The sequence below is a fragment of the Calliphora vicina genome, chromosome 3 (genome assembly GCF_958450345.1).
Source record: "Calliphora vicina chromosome 3, idCalVici1.1, whole genome shotgun sequence".
Taxonomy (NCBI): domain Eukaryota; kingdom Metazoa; phylum Arthropoda; class Insecta; order Diptera; family Calliphoridae; genus Calliphora; species Calliphora vicina.
Window position 1 is genome coordinate 120,396,561 of NC_088782.1, and position 20,548 is coordinate 120,417,108.

At 28.7% G+C, this 20,548-nt stretch overlaps 2 protein-coding genes across 2 annotated transcripts; both read left to right on the forward strand.

Moving 5' to 3' along the window:
- The first annotated feature begins 3,162 nt into the window (after positions 1-3,162).
- LOC135954379 (uncharacterized) lies at positions 3,163-13,068 on the forward strand. Its single transcript, XM_065504526.1, has 8 exons — positions 3,163-3,356; positions 8,477-8,633; positions 8,694-8,856; positions 11,252-11,385; positions 11,473-11,933; positions 11,998-12,115; positions 12,247-12,425; positions 12,490-13,068. Exons 1-8 carry the CDS (start codon positions 3,169-3,171, stop codon positions 12,854-12,856), a joined length of 1,767 nt encoding a protein of 588 aa, XP_065360598.1. The 5' UTR covers positions 3,163-3,168; the 3' UTR covers positions 12,857-13,068.
- SmE (Small ribonucleoprotein particle protein SmE) lies at positions 9,336-10,077 on the forward strand. Its single transcript, XM_065503654.1, has one exon. The coding sequence runs from the start codon at positions 9,414-9,416 to the stop codon at positions 9,696-9,698; it is 285 nt and encodes a 94-aa protein (XP_065359726.1). The 5' UTR covers positions 9,336-9,413; the 3' UTR covers positions 9,699-10,077.
- Positions 13,069-20,548: the final 7,480 nt, after the last annotated feature.

Here is a 20,548-nt window from a genome sequence, read left to right on the forward strand (position 1 = left end):
CAAACACTTAAGTTAGTAGATAGAAGGTATTGAAGAAAAACTCAACCCTGTCATTTATATCCGAGCTCCCCCACAGACTATGATGGGGACCATGTTCCCTTTTGTGGCACCAGTCTATGAGGGCGGATTATCTTCGTCTTAAGGTAGGTACGCTGAAGATATCATTAGGTTTGGTAACCCTTGTCGCTCTAGTGCAACTAGCGATAAGTCACCAGACATGTAATTAGATAGAAGGAAAGCCTTAATGTCTTTCCTGACCAAAATACAGCTCTTTACTTTACCTTCAGGAGTTGGAGAATGGAGCACATAGTTTCGTGACCAGACTTCTCGAACTTTACTGGCTACAAGCCAGAGTTCTTGGATTAAGGCCACGTGTCCATCTCCATGAAGCGCAGAAATTTGTCCGATGCTGTACCACTTTCAGGCCGCTTGAGTTCATCACTACACTTCACCGCAGGCAATATCAACCGGAGTTGTTTTAGCCCGTACTTAATGAAACCTTGTGAGAGACGTAGGAGTCGGAGGGATTTTGATCCATAGATCCTTGTCTTCTCCTCGAGCGTCCTCGTTCAATCGTCCAGTCGTCTGTGCCAAGTCCCTTATTTCTGGTGTTCAAGGACACAGGAGTTCAACGTCCTGACATACCGAAGAAAGCATTTGTAGCCCTCCAATCTTTTCCGTTCGTTCTGTTCTCTGTTCTGTTTCTTGTTTTTCTGTCTTGGGTTTCCCTTTGCAGGGTCATGAGTTTCATTCGTCCCTATTAGCTTTTAGCGGCTCAGAGGACACCAGTCCTCCTCATCAGTCTCATAAATGTTTAACCCTTTCAGATCTGAGAGGTTGTCGTCACTGTCGTCCAAAGTCAATCTTTCCTGTTTGGTCTGAAATCTGTTTGGTTTCTTTGGTTCGTTTACCCCATTAGCATCACCGACTAATAGACCCGGAGTATTCGTCTGGATCGTCGCAGTCACAGTAGCTCCAGTGGCACTCAGACCTGTGGCCTCCGCCTGAGTACTCACGCTACCCTTGGAGATTTTAGCACCCTCGACCAAGGACATAGAGTCGTCTTCTTTGTTTGACAGTTCAAGGGGGGGGGCTTTTGTTAGTTTATACCTCTAGCAGAGATAAGAAAAGACACTGTCGTTCTTCTGGAGTCTGACGCAGACCAGGATGCCGCTCAATGTGAGTCAGATGCATTCTGGATTTTTGTTTTTACCAACAACTTTTTGACTCACAGAACCTCATTGTACTTTACAGCAACCCTTGATGTAGGGAACCCCACAGCCGCTCTTAACATTGAGGACAGATCATATGCTTAGGATGATTAAGCCTCTGCACCTTGCTCGAAGACTCAAGGTGACTACCCGCAGCAGATAATTTTTTAAGGTAAATGACGTCTTAACAATTTATAAAATTATTTCATTTCAATAAAATATCAATCTTAAATGTCTTAAGTTTTTCACCAATACCAAATATTTATATAACAAGTAAGAGAGCTATATTCGGCTGTGTCGAATCTTAAATGCTTCAAAATAAAATTTTTAAATATTTTTAGGTAAACAAAATTTATTTTTTTCCAAAGTAGTTTTCTTTCATTTTTTGGAAAAAAAAAATTTCGTTTGTTTTTTTAAATATTTTTTTTTAAATTTTAATTTTTTTTTTTTTTTTTAATTTTTTTTAAAATATTTTTTTGACCCATTGTAGGTCCAACTTACTATGGTCGTTGCAAAGGTCTTTGAAATATCTATCATTAGATATCCATATTGTCTATATGACTTAGTAATCCAGATATAGGTCAAAATCTAAGTTGTCCTGGTTTTTTCCTTATATCTCAACCATTTGTGGACCGATTTCTCGATTTTAAATAGCAAACGAACCGGAAGAATTCCGGAGATATTGATGTATGACTCGTGTATGTAAGTTATTTGGGGGCTTCGGAAAGTTGATTTCAACAGACAGACGGATAGACAGAGAAGCAGACAGACAGACAGACAGACAGGTCTGCCTGTCTCGACATGGCTTAATCGACTCCGCTATCTATAAGGATCCAGAATATACTTTATAGGGTCGTAAAATTATATGTATTGTGTAAATTACAAACAGAAGGTTATTCTGCTTATATTTACTCTTAAGAAGCTTCAAGAACCTTTTCATATATTGCATGCAAAAAAGCATGAAAAACTTGCCCTGCTATGTTTAAATTTTCTTATTAGATTTAAGCCCCAAAGTAGGCTTTAAACTTTGATTAAATCTAAACTTACAGTTTTCTATTAGTAAATAAACCAAAAAAAAAAAAAGTCCCAAAAGAAAACTAAAATAACAAAAACAGAGACCAATTTCTTACCTGTGTGTTTGACGATGAGCATCGCGCAAAGCTGAATAGTTTAGTTCACCAGCCAACCAACTAATGCAGTCAGTCAGTCTTATAGAAAACGCGAGAGTTATAACAAGCAAAAATACGATCAAGTCTTAAAAGTTTAAAGTGGACAAAAAGTTTAAAGGGAAATAACTTTTAAGTTTACATGAATGAAACAGTAAAATTGCTAAAAAAAATTCCAGATATTTGTTTAAATATTTAAAGAAATGTTTAAATTTATTAAATAATTGTTTTAAATCTTAAAGAACAAGCAATGAATGAATAGTGTATAGACAATTTTCTGCTGTTTAAATAAATTTTGTGGTGCTTTTTTTTAAAAGTATTTTAATGGTAGTAAAAACCAGTTTGTTTGGAAAAAAAAGCGCGTGCTATACGTATTGAATTGTTTTCGGTATTTTTTGTGTATGTTTTGTTTACGAAAACTCACAAAATAAAAAAAACAACAGTTTTTTTCTTTAACAAAAGAGTAATTACAAGAGAGAGATAGAGAGAGAAGTATTGAATTAATTTAATCTCTGGAAAAGAAACAGATGTTTTGTTTGTAAACATAAACAAAAATTGCACAGATTTTTGTTATTGTGTTTTGCTGGTTGTTGTTATTTAAAATTAAGGATTTTTATTTAAAAAAAAACGCACGTGTAAGTTAAAACAAAAGATTTAAAAAACAAACTTGAGCCTTGTTTTAAATAAAACAAAAGATTTTAGCTACAAACTTGAAACAAACAAAACTTGGCTCATTTTATATTTGCTGTTGTTGTTTTTATATTGTTGCATTTAAGTAACCACAACAAACAATGGGTACACGTGTACCGCCTCCCTGTCCCACCTCTTTAATATGTGATGGACAATCTGTGGCCGGTTTGCCGCAACTCATTGATGATTTACAAAGACTCTCCGAAGATCAGGATAGTGCTGATGTGGTATTTATATGTGGTCGCGAAGAGGAACGTATTTATGCCCATCGTATTATAATGATGGCTCGGTAAGTTTTTTTTTTTTATTTTTTTTTATTTTTAACCAACATTCCTTAACTTGGCTATTTAACTAAAGAGAGCGCAAGCAAGAAACCAAGAAAAACTGTTTAAATTGCACCATAATTTTGTTTTTGTTTAAATTGCTGCATAATGTTACTTTTTTTTTCTTTAAAATAATTTCCTACAAAGTGTGTGTTAAACATTAATGCCTCTTGTGAGAGTTATGTCTTATAAAGTATAAATAAAAAAAAACTTGTTCATTAAATATAGAGTTTTAATAAACACAACAGTTTGCATGTTTGGTGGCAAGTTGCGTTTTAAAACCATATACACAACTTAACTACAAATGGGAATTATTTTTAAGCGGCATATATCAATTGTCTACAATTTAATCGCCTGCGTGGTGGTGGTATGTTCTTTAAAATTTTTTAAAAAACTAGTAATAATTTTAATTGTGTTTTAATTCCCACCCTATTATTTTTTTCTTCTTTAACAATAATAATGATGTTTTCATTTCTTTTTTGCAATTAAGTGTAAATTTCTTGCCTTTATTAAGACTTCTTTCTAAAGCGTTTAATTGCGAAATGTGTTTTATTATGAGTTTGTCATTGCAGTAGAAAGAATGTTAAAGAAATTCTTTAATGTATGATTTAAAACGGCAAGAATGATTTGTAGTGTGTTTAAAAAGCAGTTTTCATGATAAGTGTTAATTTGCTATTTTAATTACCGCTATGTTGTTATTTAATTATTGCTGGTGTAATATGATGACAAGAGTAATTGGTTTGGTATAAATAAGAATGAAAGAAATGATTGAGATTTTTGGGAAGTTTCGCCTCAACTGCTAAGTCCAGACCATGCACCGTCCAACTAACGGTTCCAACTAAGAACGTTCTATCTGGGATACTCTTCACTTCAGAACATAGTATCCGAAATTGGCTTGATTCGTTGTTGGCCTAAAAAGATAAGCAGCTCGGATTCCATATGTTGCCAGAAAGATGAGAAAAGGTCATGGCTAACAATGGCCAATATCTATATATGTATATAAAAATGAAATGGTCCATGTATGTAATGGCATCACGCGAGAACGGCTGGGGCGATTTGGCTGATTTTTTATACCCTTCACCATGAGTGGCAAGGGTATATATAAGTTTGTCATTCCGTTTGTAATTTCAACATTTTTCATTTGCGACCCCACAAAGTATATATATTCTGAATCGTTATAGATAGCGGAGTCGATATAGCCATGTCCGTCTGTGTGTTGAAATCAACTTTCTAAAGCCCCCAAATAACTTACATACACGAATGATACATCAAAATCTCCGAAATTCTTCCTGCTCGGTTGCTATTTAAAATCGAGAAAATCCGTCCACAAATGGCTGAGATATAAGGAAAAAACAAGGACAACCTCGATTTTTGACCCATATCTGGCTTACTAAATCATTAATATAGACAATATGGATATCTAATGATAGATATTTCAAAGACCTGTGCAACGATCGGAAAAAAATATTTTTTAACCCGAATTTTTTTTTCATCAAAATTTTTTTCACAAAATATTAAAAAAAAAAAAATTAAAAACTAAAAAAAAAAAATTTTTAAATTAAAAAATATTTAAAATTTAAAAAAAAAAAAAAACAATTTCGAAAAAACAACTGAAAAAAAATTAAATTTTGTTTACCTAAAAATATTTAAAATTTTTATTTTAAAGTATATTTTGGTGAAGGGTATATAAGATTCGGCACAGCCGAATATAGCTCTGTTACTTGTTTTTTATTCGATTCGAAATTTTCAGGAGATTTGTAAAGAAAAAAATTTCAAAAATTTCGGGTAAAACTGGGAATTTTTTTTTGAAGTCCTGTAATAAAAAAGCTCCCTAAAGTATGCAATACAAATTTAGATATTTTATTTGCAAATAAATAAGAACAGGCAGGTGTATGTGGGTTGGAGAAACTTGAAGAACTATCGTTAGTAAATGCTAGCGGGCGAAGCCAGTGGCGCGGTCAACTTGTTTTGAATAATTTGTATACCCTACTCCACCATAGTGGGAAGGGTATAATGCGTTTGTGCAGATGTTTGTAACGCCCAAAAATATTAGTCTAACACCCACCTTAAAATATACCGATCGACTTAGAATCACTTTCTGAGGCGATTAAACGATGTCCGTCTGGTCGGCTGGCTGGCTGGCTGTCCATGTAAACCTTGTGCGCAGAGCACAGGTCGCAATTTAGAAGATATTTCGATGAAATTTGGTACATATTATTTTTTCGCTTCAAGGACCAAGCCTATTGAAACTGGCTGAAATCGGTCCATTATTTCACTTAGCCCCCATACAAATGTCCTCCCGAAATTGGACTTTATCGGTCATAAATGTTTAATTTATATATGTATCTTCACAAATTCCGCTCCAAATAAGTTTTATATACACAAAATTCATGTCACCAAATTTTGTTACGATCGGTCCATAATTAGTCATAGCTCCCATATAGACCCGCTTCCGAAAATCACTTTAACGTGCATAAATTGCTTAAAAATGTTGGTATACTCACAAAATTCAACACAGTAAACTTTCATAGAGACATAAATCACACAACATAATTTCATGGTGATCGGTCCATAATTGGTCATAGCCCCCATATAAGGCCCACTTCCGAAAATCACTCATGAATATAAATTATTGAAATTTTAAAAGAAAAATGTTTTTGCTCTTTTACTTAGTGGAGGGTATTATATGGTCGGGCTTGACCGACCATACTTTCTTACTTATTTATTGTAGAAATGTTTCGAAATAAAAGTTAAAAATTAAAAAAAAAATCCCGCATTTTTAAAAACAAAATTTTGATGAGAAAAAAAATTGGTGAAAAGAATTTGCGAAATAAAATTGGATTTTTTCGATAGTAAATATCAATATTATTAATGTAGCAATCATATTTATAAGTAATTTAAGTGCTTCGGAAAGTTGATATCAAATTTTTGGTGGAAAATTTTATTAAAAAAACTTATATATACCCTTCTCACGAAGCTGAAGGGTATAACAAGTAAGAGAGCTATATTCAGCTGTGCCGAATCTTATATACCCTTCACCAAATCATACTTCAAAATAAAAATTTTTAATATTTTTAGGTAAAGAAAATTTAGTTTTCTTTTCATTTTTTGGAAAAAAATTTTTTAGAATTGTTTTTTTAAATTTTTTTCGAATTTTTATTTTTAAATTTTAAAAAAAAAATTTTTAATCGGTTATAATATTGATGTAGCAATCATATTTATAAGTAATTTAAGTGCTTCGGAAAGTTGATATCAAATTTTTGGTTTAAAAAAATTAAAATTTATTAAAACAAAATAGTTTTTTTTAAATTAGAATTTTTTTTAATATTATGGTCTTATATACATCGTATTTTAAGGTAAACAACATTTTTTTTTTAAAAGTTGTTTTTTTTTAATTTTTTGGAAAAATTTTTTTTTCGAATTTTTTTTTTTTAATTTTTTTTTTTAAATTTTAAATTTTTTTTTTAATCGGGTATAATATTGATGTAGCTAGCAATCATATTTGTAAGTAGTTTAAGTGCTTCGGAAAGTTGATATCAAATTCTTGGTGAAAAAAAATTGTGGGAAAAATTTTATTAAAAACAAAATTGTTTTTTTTAAATTTGAATTTTTTTTTTAAATTTAAAATTATTTTTTTTAATATTTAGCGAAAAAAATTTTTAGTGAAAAAAAAATTCGGGTTAAAAAATATTTTTTCTGGTTTTGACCCATTCTAGGTCCAACATACTATGGTTTTATTTATATACATCGTATTTTTAGGTAAAAAATTTTTTTTTTTTCAAAAGTATTTTTTTTAATTTTTTAGAAAAAATTTTTTTCCAATTTTTTTTTTTTTTAAATTTAAATTTTTTTTTTTTAAATTTTAAATTAATTTTTTTTTATTTTTAGCGATAAAAAACTTTTGGTGAAAAAAAAATTCGGGTTAAAAAATTTTTTGAATTTTTACCCAACTTACTATGGTCTTATATACGTCGTTGCAAAGGTCTTTGAAATATATATCATTAGATATCCATATTATCTATATTAATGACTTAGTAATCCAGATATAAAGCGACTTGAAAATACCAAATAATTACTTTTAAAAAATAGTAGTATTTTTACTACTTTTTCTAAAACTTAAAATACGCAAATTTTGTGTTAAAAAATTAACAAATTTTATATTTTGTATATAACATTTCATATAAAGGGCTTGAAAACACCAAATAATTACTTTCAAAAAATAGTAGTATTTCTACTACTTTTTCTAAAACTTTATGCTTTGTTAAAAAATGGCTAAATATATAAGAAATGGCAATGAAATAATAAAATTTATATTTAGAAAAAAGTAGTATTTTTAGTACTTTTTCTAAAACTTAATAAAATTATTACTTTAACCAAAAAATTTGCAAATACTTTTTATAAAAATAAAATCATACTTTTAATTTTGTCAAAAATAGATTATTTAAATTTTTCATATATTTTTTGTAATAAGTGTCTTGGAAATACTCAAAATGTCTTTTAGAATTAGTAGTATTTTTAGTACGTTTTCTTTAAATATGCCAATTTTGTCTTAAAAAATTAACAAATTTTTATATTTTGTATATAACTTTTCATATAAATGACTTGAAAACACCAAATAATCACTTTCAAAAAATAGTAGTATTTTTAATACTTTTTCTAAAAATTAAAATATGGTTATTATTTTGTTAAAAATAAGTAAGATGAGTAAGAAATGACACTGAAATAATAAAATTTATATTTAGAAAAAAGTAGTATTTTTAATACTTTTTCTAAAAAACTTAATAAAATTATTACTTTAACCTAAAAAATTTTTACATACTTTTTATAAAAATTAAATTATGCTTTTAATTTTGTTTTGTTTTTTAATTTTTGTTTTTGAGATATCAAAATTAGCATTTTGAAAAATAGTAGTATTTTTAATACTTTTTCAAAAACATTAAATAATCAATATTTTTCCATAAAAATGTGGAATTATTGCAAATGAAACATGCTCAAAATTGCCTTTTTGTAAAGAGTACTTTTTCACTACTTATTTAAAATCTGAAAAAATTTAATTTGTTAAAATCAATTTCATCTTTAATTTTAGCTGCAAAAGTTTCAAGACCAACAAACGCGGTGAATTTTGTCGCATACCCGGCTGTTCCGTGTCACCTGCGACCCCTGGCTCACCCACAGCAGTAAGACTGCCCCATGTACATCCCGAAGTATTAAGACAATTTGTGCTTTATGTCTACACAGCCAAGGTATTATTTATATCTTCATTTAATCAAAATAAACTAAATATTTTTTCTGTCTTAAATTAGATTTTATTACAAGATTCTCGTGTTTTTGAAATGATGACTTTGGCCCAGGATATGGGCTGTTGTGAGTTGAGATCGGCCTGTGAGGATCATGTTATAGCAACGTTGTCGGTGGACAATGCTTGTACATTTTTGACAGCAGTCATGGAAATACATGAAAAAGCGGGTGAGTTGAAGGAAATATTTATACAAATTTAAAATACATACAATATATCAACTAGTTTTGATCTATAGAAGATTTAAGATCTATAGAAGTCGTATTTTTCTAAAAAAAAATTAGGTTTAATGCATTTTAAACGCAATTAATTCATTTTTATCCAACTTTACACCAAACACACCACAAATAAATATATTTTGGTTGTTTTTTCACCACTATTACAATTTTATGAAAAACCATAATGCATACTTTTAGGATGAACATTTTTTACATAAACGGATTATTTGGTGAATTAATATTTATTATATTCACCTCCTTATTACCTTAGTAAAGACATCAACCCAAATAAACCTATACCAACTAAACACACTTTAAAACACACTGTTTACAATCACTGAACATAAGAAAACTAAACGTCACTTATTTTGACATTTGGCTTGACATAAAGCATTTTTTCGTGTGTGACAAAAAAAAAGAAAACAGACGCCGGTTTATAAACGTTTTGCCACAAAACTCATTAAAATTGCTGTAATTTTCGGAAATTCTAAGCTGAAAACTGTTCCAACATGTCCTTCAAAGGCAACACGAAGGTCCAAAAGGTGATGGTCCAACCCATTAACCTGATCTTTCGTTATTTACAAAATCGTTCCCGCGTTCAAGTGTGGCTGTATGAAAACATCAATCTAAGAATTGAGGGACACATTGTGGGTTTCGATGAATACATGAATCTGGTGCTGGACGATGCCGAGGAGGTGTGGGTCAAGACCAGAACACGTAAAAACCTAGGACGCATTATGCTTAAGGGCGATAATATTACTCTCATACAAAACGTAAGCCCCTCCAAAGATTGAGGTTAGATTTAACTGGATATCTAAACAACAAACAGGCAGCCGGAGGACTGGAGTTAACAAAAAAAAAAAACATGAAAGAGCTGCCGTTGGAGTCTTTTGTAAAAGACTTTTAGTTTAAGTTTTTATTTATACTTAACAAAAATGATGTCCTTTATTTCTATAACTACATAAAAATATATAAATAAGAATTTTTCTTTTATAGAACAAGAAAATGCTCAGGTTGCAAAATATTTTTTTGGTATAAATTTGTGTTTTATACTTAAGAAAGAATGAAGTAAAATCTAACAACAGCATTTAAGTTTATGAATTCCCTTAATATGTCTAAAGTAAATCATAAAATGTAAAATAAATTTAATAAAAATAAAAGGAATGAAGGAAATTATTAAATAGTTGAGCTTACTAAAGTTTTTAATAGGAAATTTAAGCTCGGTAACAGGAGGAGGAGAGTTTCTATAGAAATTGTCTGCTCTAGTTCACGAGAGGTAGACTCGAGCCAATATTTTCTATAGAAAATCTATTGCTTGTAAACATTTTCTATAGAATATCGTCTGCTGTTGGATGTGAGCCTATATTTTCTATAAAAAATATACTGCTCGTGAACAAATGGACTGCTCTTGATCAATAGCAGACATTTTCTATATAAAATCTAGTGATTTTCTATAGAAAATGTCTGCTCTTGTTCACGAGCAGTAGATTTTTTATAGAAAATATAGGCTCACATCCAACAGCAGACGATATTCTATAGAAAATGTTTACAAGCAATAGATGTTCTATAGAAAATATAGGCTCGGGCCCACAAGCAATAAATTTTCTATAGAAAATATAGGCTCGGGCCCACAAGCACTAAATTTTCTATAGAAAATATAGGCTCGGGCCCACGAGCACTAAATTTTCTATAGAAAATGTAGGCTCGGGCCCACGAGCACTAAATTTTCTATAGAAAATGTAGGCTCGGGCCCACGAGCACTAAATTTTCTATAGAAAATATAGGCTCGGGCCCACGAGCACTAAATTTTCTATAGAAAATATAGGCTCGGGCCCATGAGCAGTAAATTTTCTATAGAAAATATAGGCTCGGGCCCACGAGCACTAAATTTTCTATAGAAAATATAGGCTCGGGCCCACGAGCAGTAAATTTTCTATAGAAAATATAGGCTCGGGCCCACGAGCACTAAATTTTCTATAGAAAATATAGGCTCGGGCCCATGAGCAGTAAATTTTCTATAGAAAATATAGGCTCGGGCCCATGAGCAGTAAATTATCTATAGAAAATATAGGCTCGGGCCCACGAGCAGTAAATTTTCTATAGAAAATATAGGCTCGGGCCCACGAGCAGTAAATTTTCTATAGAAAATATAGGCTCGGGCCTACGAGCAGTAAATTTTCTATAGAAAATATAGGCTCGGGCCCACGAGCAGTAAATTTTCTATAGAAAATATAGGCTCGTGTCCAAGAGCATAAGATTTTTTATAGAGAATGTCTGCTATATAGTTCTATATAGAACAATATTTTGATAGTTTTTGTGTGATTTTTCTTTAATGTTTCTTTTCTAGGTGCTAAATGTGCTGCTTCTTTCATGGAGCGCTGTATCATCTATATTGGAGAAAATGCCAATGAGTGCGTCAAAACAAATGCCTTTTTGAATTTGAAAAAGGAGGCACTAATCAAGTTGATATCATCGGATTATGTAAGTTATCAATGAAAGGAAATAATTTATAGTTTCGAATCAATTATATTTCATCTTAAATTAATTAATTTATGTCCCCGTTTTTAGTTCTGCCTAGAAGAGGAAGATGTGTGGCGCTGTGTTTTAGCCTGGGCTAAAAATCATGCCGGCGTTACCCAACCCACTGCCCATTGGAATGAAGAGGAAAGAGTCCGTGTTTGCCAGCAATTACAAGGTGTTATGTGTCATGTACGTTTATTGCTAATCGACAGTCAAGTATTTGCCGAAGAAGTTGAACCTACTGGGGCTGTACCCATGGAACTATCTTTAGAGCGTTATCGTTATGCGGCCTTGCAAAATTCAAATAATAAACCGGGTCATCATTCAGGTGCGGGCATGGGCGGTGGTAGTGGTCTAAGTGGCATGCTTGGTATGGGTGCTGGTGGCAGTTTTAGTGCTAAAATGGATGGTGATAAGAGACTACAGCCCAGATTGACGGTGAATATGTTTCCTGGCTCTCAGATATTGAGAAATGATAAATTACATTTGCAAAGTGTTTTGAATAATTGGTAGGGAGTTTGTTATTCATAAATGTTGATAAGTATAACTATTTTTTATGTTGTTTTTTCCTAGGTATGGTTGTGCCAAACAGTCCTGGCGTTTATTATATCGCGCCTCTACACATGGATTCTCTTCGACGGCTTTTCATCGCTATTGTGATGGTGTGGCGCAATGTTATGTTATATGTTTGGTAAATATTTGTGACAAATTAGAAAAAATTCCTTGGAAAAATAATCATTTTTCAATTTGAAGCTGTTTATTTTTACCAATATTGTTGGTTTATAATAATTTTGTTTTAAAAATTTTCTTTTTTCCTTTAAGGGCTCCCATGGTGAAATTAGTGGTGGCTTTACGGATGTGGCCTGGGCTAAAACTTCACGCAAGGGTGTGTACATACAATCGGATAGAGCATTTCTCTTTGCCTTAAATGCTGGTGTGGCTGAATCTCCCCTCAAATTTGATATAGTTAAGAAACCTTATGCCATATGCTATCATCCGGAGTAAGTTCTTTTAAAAATTGACTTATATTACAATTTCTTTAATAAAGCTTTGTATTTATTACAGCTGTGGCCCGATATTTGGTGCTGGCGCCGATTTGCTTATAGCCAACAATTGCAATACCAACAAAGATTCCTATTCTAATCTACCACATTCCTATGATGGCCCTAGTGCCTCCTATGAAACCTTGTTTGGCGATTATAATTTCACCATTAACGACTATGAAGTTTATACGGTGGCACAGTCTAGCCCCGGTTTAAATCAAAATCCTACTTACAGCAGTTCCTCTAATTGTTTAACGAATAACTCGAATAGTTTAACAAATACTAATGGTTCTACGGGCGGTTTAAATAACTCCAATACTATGATGAATAATAATAATATGGGCAATAATAGTGTGAGCTTGGCAAAAGCTAAATATGAAAGATATTAATGACGATTTTTTTTATACATCGTAGCAATGTAAGAAATATATGTTAAAATCTAGATTTTAATAAAGAAAATAATAGTTTTGTTTAGCTATTAAAATGATTTATAGGTTTTAATTAATAATTTCAATATTATTTTCTAACTAAAACCTAGAAATCTAACTAATTGTAAACAATGCTAATATTTCAAAAATAAAAATGGTCCTTCGATCAATAATTAACTCAAGTTAAACTAAATTTAGAGATCTTTAGAAACTATAAAGAAAAATTTTGCTAAATCAAAGCCAATATTGTTTCATATTAAATTTAATCTTAATATGAAAAGCTTATTTTATTTTTGACTGTGTGAAACTTACAAATCTAACTAATACTGGAACAAAAATGGTCCTTCGAACCAACATAAACTTATATTAAACACAAGTTCGAGACTTTTAGAATTTCTGGAAAAATATGTTGGTAAATCTTTACAAAAATGGATTCTCTTGCTCTACATAAGAGAAGCTAATCTTACTCTTGACATTTTAGAGATGATTGTCGAATAAATTAGCCATTTTTCAGAATCTGTGCCAGAAACTTGTAAATGTAAGTACAGAATTATATTGCAACAAGCAAATGGTCCTTCAAACCATTATAACTCAAATTAATGATCTTTAAAGGTAATTAAATCTCTAACAAATTTATTTCTATTTGAATTTACTTTAAATACAAATAGCTTATTTTACTCTTGACCTTTTAAAGCTGGTTATCGCTGTCATTAAACTGTCATAAACATGTCATTTTTGGAATTTGCTGCCATGATAAATTTCCATAAAAAAATTGTCTTGTTAAGAAAACAGCAGGAAATTTTACCTACAAAAACCGATCTTATATTTAGATAACAAGAAACAAAAACTGAAATTAAATCAGTGCATAATTTTAAATACTACTTAATACATTTTTTTTATAGTTTGTTTTGTGTGGCGTTCCTAAAACAATAAACATGCAATCTTGGGGATGCCAACAAATTATGGCAAACAGTCAAAACTATATAAAACGGACTTAAAGGCAGAGAGAAAAAAACTGAGATTTGTTTTTGAATCTCATTGGTTTGTCTTTTCACTAAATGTTTCACTGTATTTTTTTTTGTATTCATAAATATTTTGTGATTATTATTAGTGTTTTATTTAATACTTTGCTTTAATTAAAATTTATTTTATTTGTATTTTTTTTTTTGGGTTTCAATTCCTACTTTGGAAATCGAGCTGCATAAACCAGCATTCAAATTTAACAGCAGCAGCTGGTTTCATTTATTTTTGAATATGAATTGTATGTGTTTTTTTATTTCTAACTAATTTGGAATTGTGGTTTGGTTTGATGTGTTTGTTATTATTATTTCAAATCGCTTTGATCCCATAAATCTTTTCGATAATAATGCTTTTAACAAGTTTAAAATCTTTTGTATTTGTAGCTGAATTTTCAAGCAGACGCCCTACAGTAGGTAAAGTAATTAATTTAATCAATACATAGTTTAAAAAAAAAAATCTTAAAAAGAATGGAATAAAATTTAAATGTTTAGTGATATTTTGTGAACTTTTTTTTAATTTTTTTAAATTTTAACTAGATTTTGATGTTCGAAGTTCAAAATTCTCAAGTAAACTTAATAAAATGTGTTTTATTTGTGACTATTTCAATAGTAAATTCAGATTTTGTTAGTTTTAGCTTATGTTCGAATATTCGAATTCAAGTTCGAACAATTTTTTATTCCACTAAAACTTAATTTAGCACTTTCTTCATAGAAATTAATCAAAATTTTGTCAAATATCCTTCATTTTAACTAGATTTTAATGTTCGAAACACGAAACTCTCAAGAAATATGAGAAAAACTTTTTTTAAATTCTTTTATTTTCAACTGATTTAAGTTCGAAATTAATAATTCTAAATGAAAATTAATAAAATAAATTTAATTTATGTTAATTTCAATAGAAAATTCGATTTTCACTTCATGTAGTTTATTTTGAATTAGTAAAAAAGTATTTTACCTCAATTTGGTTACAAAAGTAACCAAATTTTGTTAAAATTACTTTAATTTAATTAGTTTGCGATGTTCGAAACTAAAAATTCTTAAGAAAAATTAATAAAATCTATTTGATTTATGTATATTTCAATAGTAAATATGATTTTCACTAGTTTTAGCTTATGTTCGAAAATTCGAATTAAAGTTCGAAAAATTTCTAATTGCTGAAAAATGAATTTCAACACATTATTCATACAAAAATAACAAAATCATTATAAAAATAACAAAATTTTGTTAAATTTTTTTTATTTTAACTTGATTTTGATGTTCGAAACTCAAAATTCTTAAGAAAAATAAATAAAACGTATTTGATTTATGTATATTTCAATAGTAAATATGATTTTCACTAGTTTTAGCTTATGATCGAAAATTCGAACTTAATTTCGAAAAATTTCTAATTACTGAAAAATTAATTTCAATACATTATTCATACAAAAATAACAAAATTTTGTAAAAACTATTTCGTTTAGACTAGATTCCGATGTTCGAAATTCAAAAATATTAAGAAAAATTACTAAAATAATAAATTTTGTTTAAAATTCTTTAATTTTCAGTAGATTTCAAAGTTCGAAATTGTTCATTCAAAGAAAAAAGTTCGAATTCGAATTTAAGTTAAAATTTTTTATTATTCCATTAATATTTTTTTTAACAATTGCCAAATTTTGTTAAAATTCTTTTTATTTTAATAGATTTCGATGTTCGAAACTCAAAATTCTTAAGAAAAATTAATAAAATGTATTTGATTTATGTCTATTTCAATAGTAAATATGAATTTCACTAGTTTTAGCTTATGTTCGAAAATTCGAACTTAATTTCGAAAAATTTCTAATTACTGAAAAATTAATTTCAATACATTATTCATAACAAAATTTTGTAAAACTTATTTCATTTAGACTACATTCCGATGTTCGAAATTGAAAAATATTAAGAAAAATTAATAAAAAACGATATTTCTTTTAAAAATTCTTTAATTTTCAGTTTTAAAAGTTCGAAATTGTTATTTTCCAAGGTAAATTTCAAAATTCATAAGGAAAATTAATAAAATGTGCTTAATTTCGGTGAATTTCAAACGTAAATTCAGTTTTTGGTAGTTTTAGCTTATGTTCGAAAATTCGAAATTAAGTTCGAAAAATTTTTTATTCCTCCAAAATTAATTTTAACACTTTCTGTTTGATTTAGGTGAATTTCAAACGTAAATTCTGTTTTTGGTAGTTTTAACTTATGTTCGAAAGTTCGAAATTAAGTTCGAAAAATTTTTTATTCCTTCAAAATTAATTTTAACACTTTCTTCATACATTAATAAAACAAATTTTTAAAAATTGTTTCATTTTGAATATGTTTCTGATGTTCGAAATTCAAATTTTTTCAAAATTCTTAAATTTTACTAGTTTTCGATATTCGATTTTCAAAATTCATAAGGAAAATTAATAAAATGTGTTTCATTTAGGTGAATTTCAATATAAAATAAATTTTTTGGTAGTTTTTTATGTTCGAAAATTCGAACTTAAGTTCGAAAATTTTTTTAAATCACCAAAATTTATTTTAATACTTTCTTCATACAATAATAACAACAATTTGTAAGAATTCGTTCATATTGAACCTAATTCCGATGTTCGAACTTCCAATTTTTTAGAAAATTTTAGTGTAGCGTAGTTTTAAGTCACTCTGACTCTATTAAAACTGACTTTCCATTATGAATATAGAAATATTTTTCGGCGCTTTAATTATAAACATTTAATTTAAATTTATATTTATGTATGTTTGTGGTATTTTTTCTGCTTTTGTTTTTTTTTTTTTTTTTTTTTTAATACGTGGTGATACAATCATCATAATCCAGCACTGTTGATCAAGTTCATTTTTGAAATATTTTTCTAAAACTAAACATTGACAACCAAATTAGAGTAGTTTTTATTATTCACTGTATATATTACTTGTTAAATACAAAACATTTTGTTTTTTATTTTTTTTTTGGTTGTATGAAAATGATTAACGTTTTGAATTAATTAAATATGGTAATTTCGAAAAAAAAAATTCGGTAGAAAATTAAGCAGTTTTTTGGGGTATATTGTATTAATTTCACATATTATTAAAAACAATAATGAATAGTTAATCTGGGTAAGTTGTGTATCCAATTAAGCAGATATTTTTGGTGTTATGAACTCATAATTTAACATGTTTAGCACTTAATATTATGTAGTTTTAAATATTGAAAGAAAAAACCAAGCTTGTTCTAATTTTTTGTTTATACATATTTAAATTTAAATAATAAATTTATTTGTGGTATACATATGTATGTGTGTAGGTAAGTGTTAGTGTTATTTATTTTGTTTATGCTGAATAAAAATTTATTTTGTTTCAAGATTTACTTTATTGCCACCTGTTTTGGGTTTCAGTTGTTGTTTGTTGTGCTTCTCTCGTGCCTGGTATGGCCTCCTGTTTCTTTAGTTAGTCGGTTAGTTTATGTTGTCTTTTTTATAACACCTGATTTTCATGTCATCATTTCTTTTCTCCCTCTTGTTTTTTGTTTTTTTTTGTTATAAGTCTTTTGGTAACATCTTAATGTTGCATGCAACATTGTTTTGTGTATCTTGTTGGCTACTATTTTATGTAAAGCAAAGTGTTGCATGTTGTTTTGTTATAATTTAGTTTGTAGTGGCTTCTTTTTGGTTTCGGTTTTTTTTTGTTGTCCTGTGTTTCAGCCATGATTTGTTGCCAACATATGATATAATTGTTGCAAGCAAAAAATGAAGAAAACATGCTGAAAATATGTTTTCATGATATCAAAAGGATTTCATAATGTGGACAAAAAAAAAATAAAGCCAAATGAAAGGGTATGAAACATGCAATGTTTAAAATTATGAGGTTTTTGAAAAAAGAACTACACTTAAAAGCAAAGAATTTGAAAAAAACTTGAATTTAGCATAAATTTTGTAAATTTTCTTTAAAAATATTGAATTTCGAATATTGATATTTAGTTTAAATTAAAGAATTTTTACAAAATTATAATAATTTTGTTAAAAGAAATCGTTAAATCAAATTTTGGTGAAATAAAAAATTTTTCGAACATAATTTCGAATTTTCGAACATAAGCTAAAACTACAAAAAACTAAATTATCTATCGAAATAAACCTAAATGAAACACATTTTATTAAATTTCCTTAAGAATTTTGAATTTCGAACTTGAAAATCTAGATAAAATAAAAGAATTTTCACATAATTTGGTTATTATTGTATGAAGAATGAGTTTAAATAAATTTTGGTGAAATAAAAAATTTTTCGAACTTAATTTCGAATTTTCGAACATAAGCTAAAACTACGAAAACTTTAATTTACGATTGAAAAATACATAAATGAAACAAATTTCATTAATTTTCCTTAAGAATTTTGAATTTCGAACTTGAAAATCTAGATAAAATTAAAGAATTTTTACATAATTTTGTTATTATTGTATGAAGAATGAGTTTAAAAAAATTTTGGTGGAATAAAAAATTTTTCGAATTTTCGAACATAAGCTAAAACTACGAAAAATTTAATTTACGATTGAAAAAGACCTAAATGAAACACATTTTATAAATTTTCTTTAAGAGTTTTGAATTTCGAACTTCAAAATCTAGATAAAATAAAAGAATTTTCACATAATTTTGTTATTATTGTATGAAGAATGAGTTAAAATAAATTTTGGTGGAATAAACAATTTTTCGAACTTAATTTCGAATTTTCGAACATAAGCTAAAACTTGAAAAAACTGAATTAGCTATCGAAATAAACCTAAATGTAACACATTTTATAATTTTCCTTAAGAATTTTGAATTTCGAACTTGAAAATCTAGATAAAATAAAAGAATTTTCACATAATTTTGTTATTATTGTATGAAGAATGAGTTAATATTAATTTTGGTGGAATAAAAAATTTTTCGAACTTAAGTTCGAATTTTCGAACATAAGCTAAAACTTTAAAAAATTTAATTAGCTATCGAAATAAACCTAAATGAAACACATTTCATTAATTTTCCTTAAGAATTTTGAATTTCGAACTTGAAAATCTAGATAAAATAAAAGAATTTTCACATAATTTTGTTATTATTGTATGAAGAATGAGTTAAAATAAATTTTGGTGGAATAAAAAAATTTTCGAACTTTATTTATTTCGAATTTTTATTTATTTTCCTTGAGAATTTTTTGAATTTCGAACTTTGAAATCAGCTTAAAAACAATTATAGTAGAGAATGAAAGAAAACATGATCTTGCTTGAGAATTTTCTCTCGAAATTTATATTGTATTTCTTCCCCATTTCCTGTCTTTGGCATTTTAGACAAATCTAATATTCTATAAATTTCTTAAACCGCAAGCTATTTTAATATCCAATTTTCTTTTTTCATAATTTTTTTTCTTTCCTCCACAAATTCTTTACTGACCAGCCCCAAAAAACCAAAAAAAAAAAAAATCTTAAAATGATTTGCTGAATTTAACCAAACATTGTGCAACAACAACAAAAAAAACCTACAAAAATATGATCAATCGATCGATCACATCTTACACACAGCATATCAGCCAAACAACCAAAAAAAAAAATAAAACAGACTTTAAGAACCACCACAATACATAGAGAAAAAAGAAGAATATTGGAAAAAAAATTGCAGAAAAAAAGAAGCTTTAGCTAGAGAATTCTTGACTACTTCGCTGGCTTTGGCTCTGTATGGTTCCCAAGGCAGGCAGGCATATGGACATAATTCAAACTACACACAAACACACACACACTCAAAGCAAACGTCGTGTGGAGGTCACGTGTGGTGTGGTGACCTCTATGACCATATTTTGCATTAGTTCAGTTGGTTGTCGTAATATGTATGTATGTGGATGGATGCTTTTTGTAGAGAAACCAAAATTCATGGTATGACTTAAACATTTCTTTAGAATGTGATGTTGAGATTATTTAAGAAAAAAAACTTGCAAATGAAAAAAATGTTTTTTTTAAAAAAAAAAGTAAAACGAAGCAATCTTAAGCGACAGGTGAATCGTTTTGTATGATCAGCTAAATTTTGTTGTTTTGGCTGGTTTAACTAACGCTTCTAACGCATCTTTCTTTTCATACATTGTGGTGGGTTCTAAGAAGATCGATCGTTTGCTTTATGATTGTGAAAACTTATTCAGAAATACATATATTTATATTTTAGCCATATTCAGTTGGTTTTTTTTTTGTTGAAGACGTCCCAACTGATTATTGATCATATGTGGGTATTGTTTATTTGTATACATTTTTTTACATACATGCTGATGACCGTTTAGATAATCTGGTCTAAAAACTGTTGTTTTTATGTTTAAGCCATATGAATAAGATTTATATTTGTTAGTGTGGACAGACAACACCTTTGGGAGGTTTGATGATTAAACAAAAAAAAAAAAATGTGGTGGTAAGTAATATAACAAATACCAAAAAAAAAGGCTAAAGCAAAAATTTGAAAATTTGATTAATGTGACAAAACAAAAGAGTTAAGCCACATACATACACTAAAGAATGTTTGCAGAAAACAAAGTTTTTTATAAAGGGTCTTCCAATAGGGTCTTCCCAACTTTGTTCTAGTTCAGTTCTAGTTCAGTTCTTGTTCAGTTCTGGTTCAGTTCTAGTTCAGTTCTAGTTCAGTTC

Excerpts from the sequence above, each read along its gene's own strand:
- LOC135954379 (XM_065504526.1), top strand. The coding sequence starts at position 3,169 with ATGGGTACACGTGTACCGCCTCCCTGTCCCACCTCTTTAATATGTGAT. Across the intron at positions 8,857-11,251 it reads GGAAATACATGAAAAAGCGG|GTGCTAAATGTGCTGCTTCT; the intron begins GTGAGTTGAAGG and ends TTTCTTTTCTAG. Across the intron at positions 11,934-11,997 it reads CAAAGTGTTTTGAATAATTG|GTATGGTTGTGCCAAACAGT; the intron begins GTAGGGAGTTTG and ends GTTTTTTCCTAG.
- SmE (XM_065503654.1), top strand. The coding sequence starts at position 9,414 with ATGTCCTTCAAAGGCAACACGAAGGTCCAAAAGGTGATGGTCCAACCC.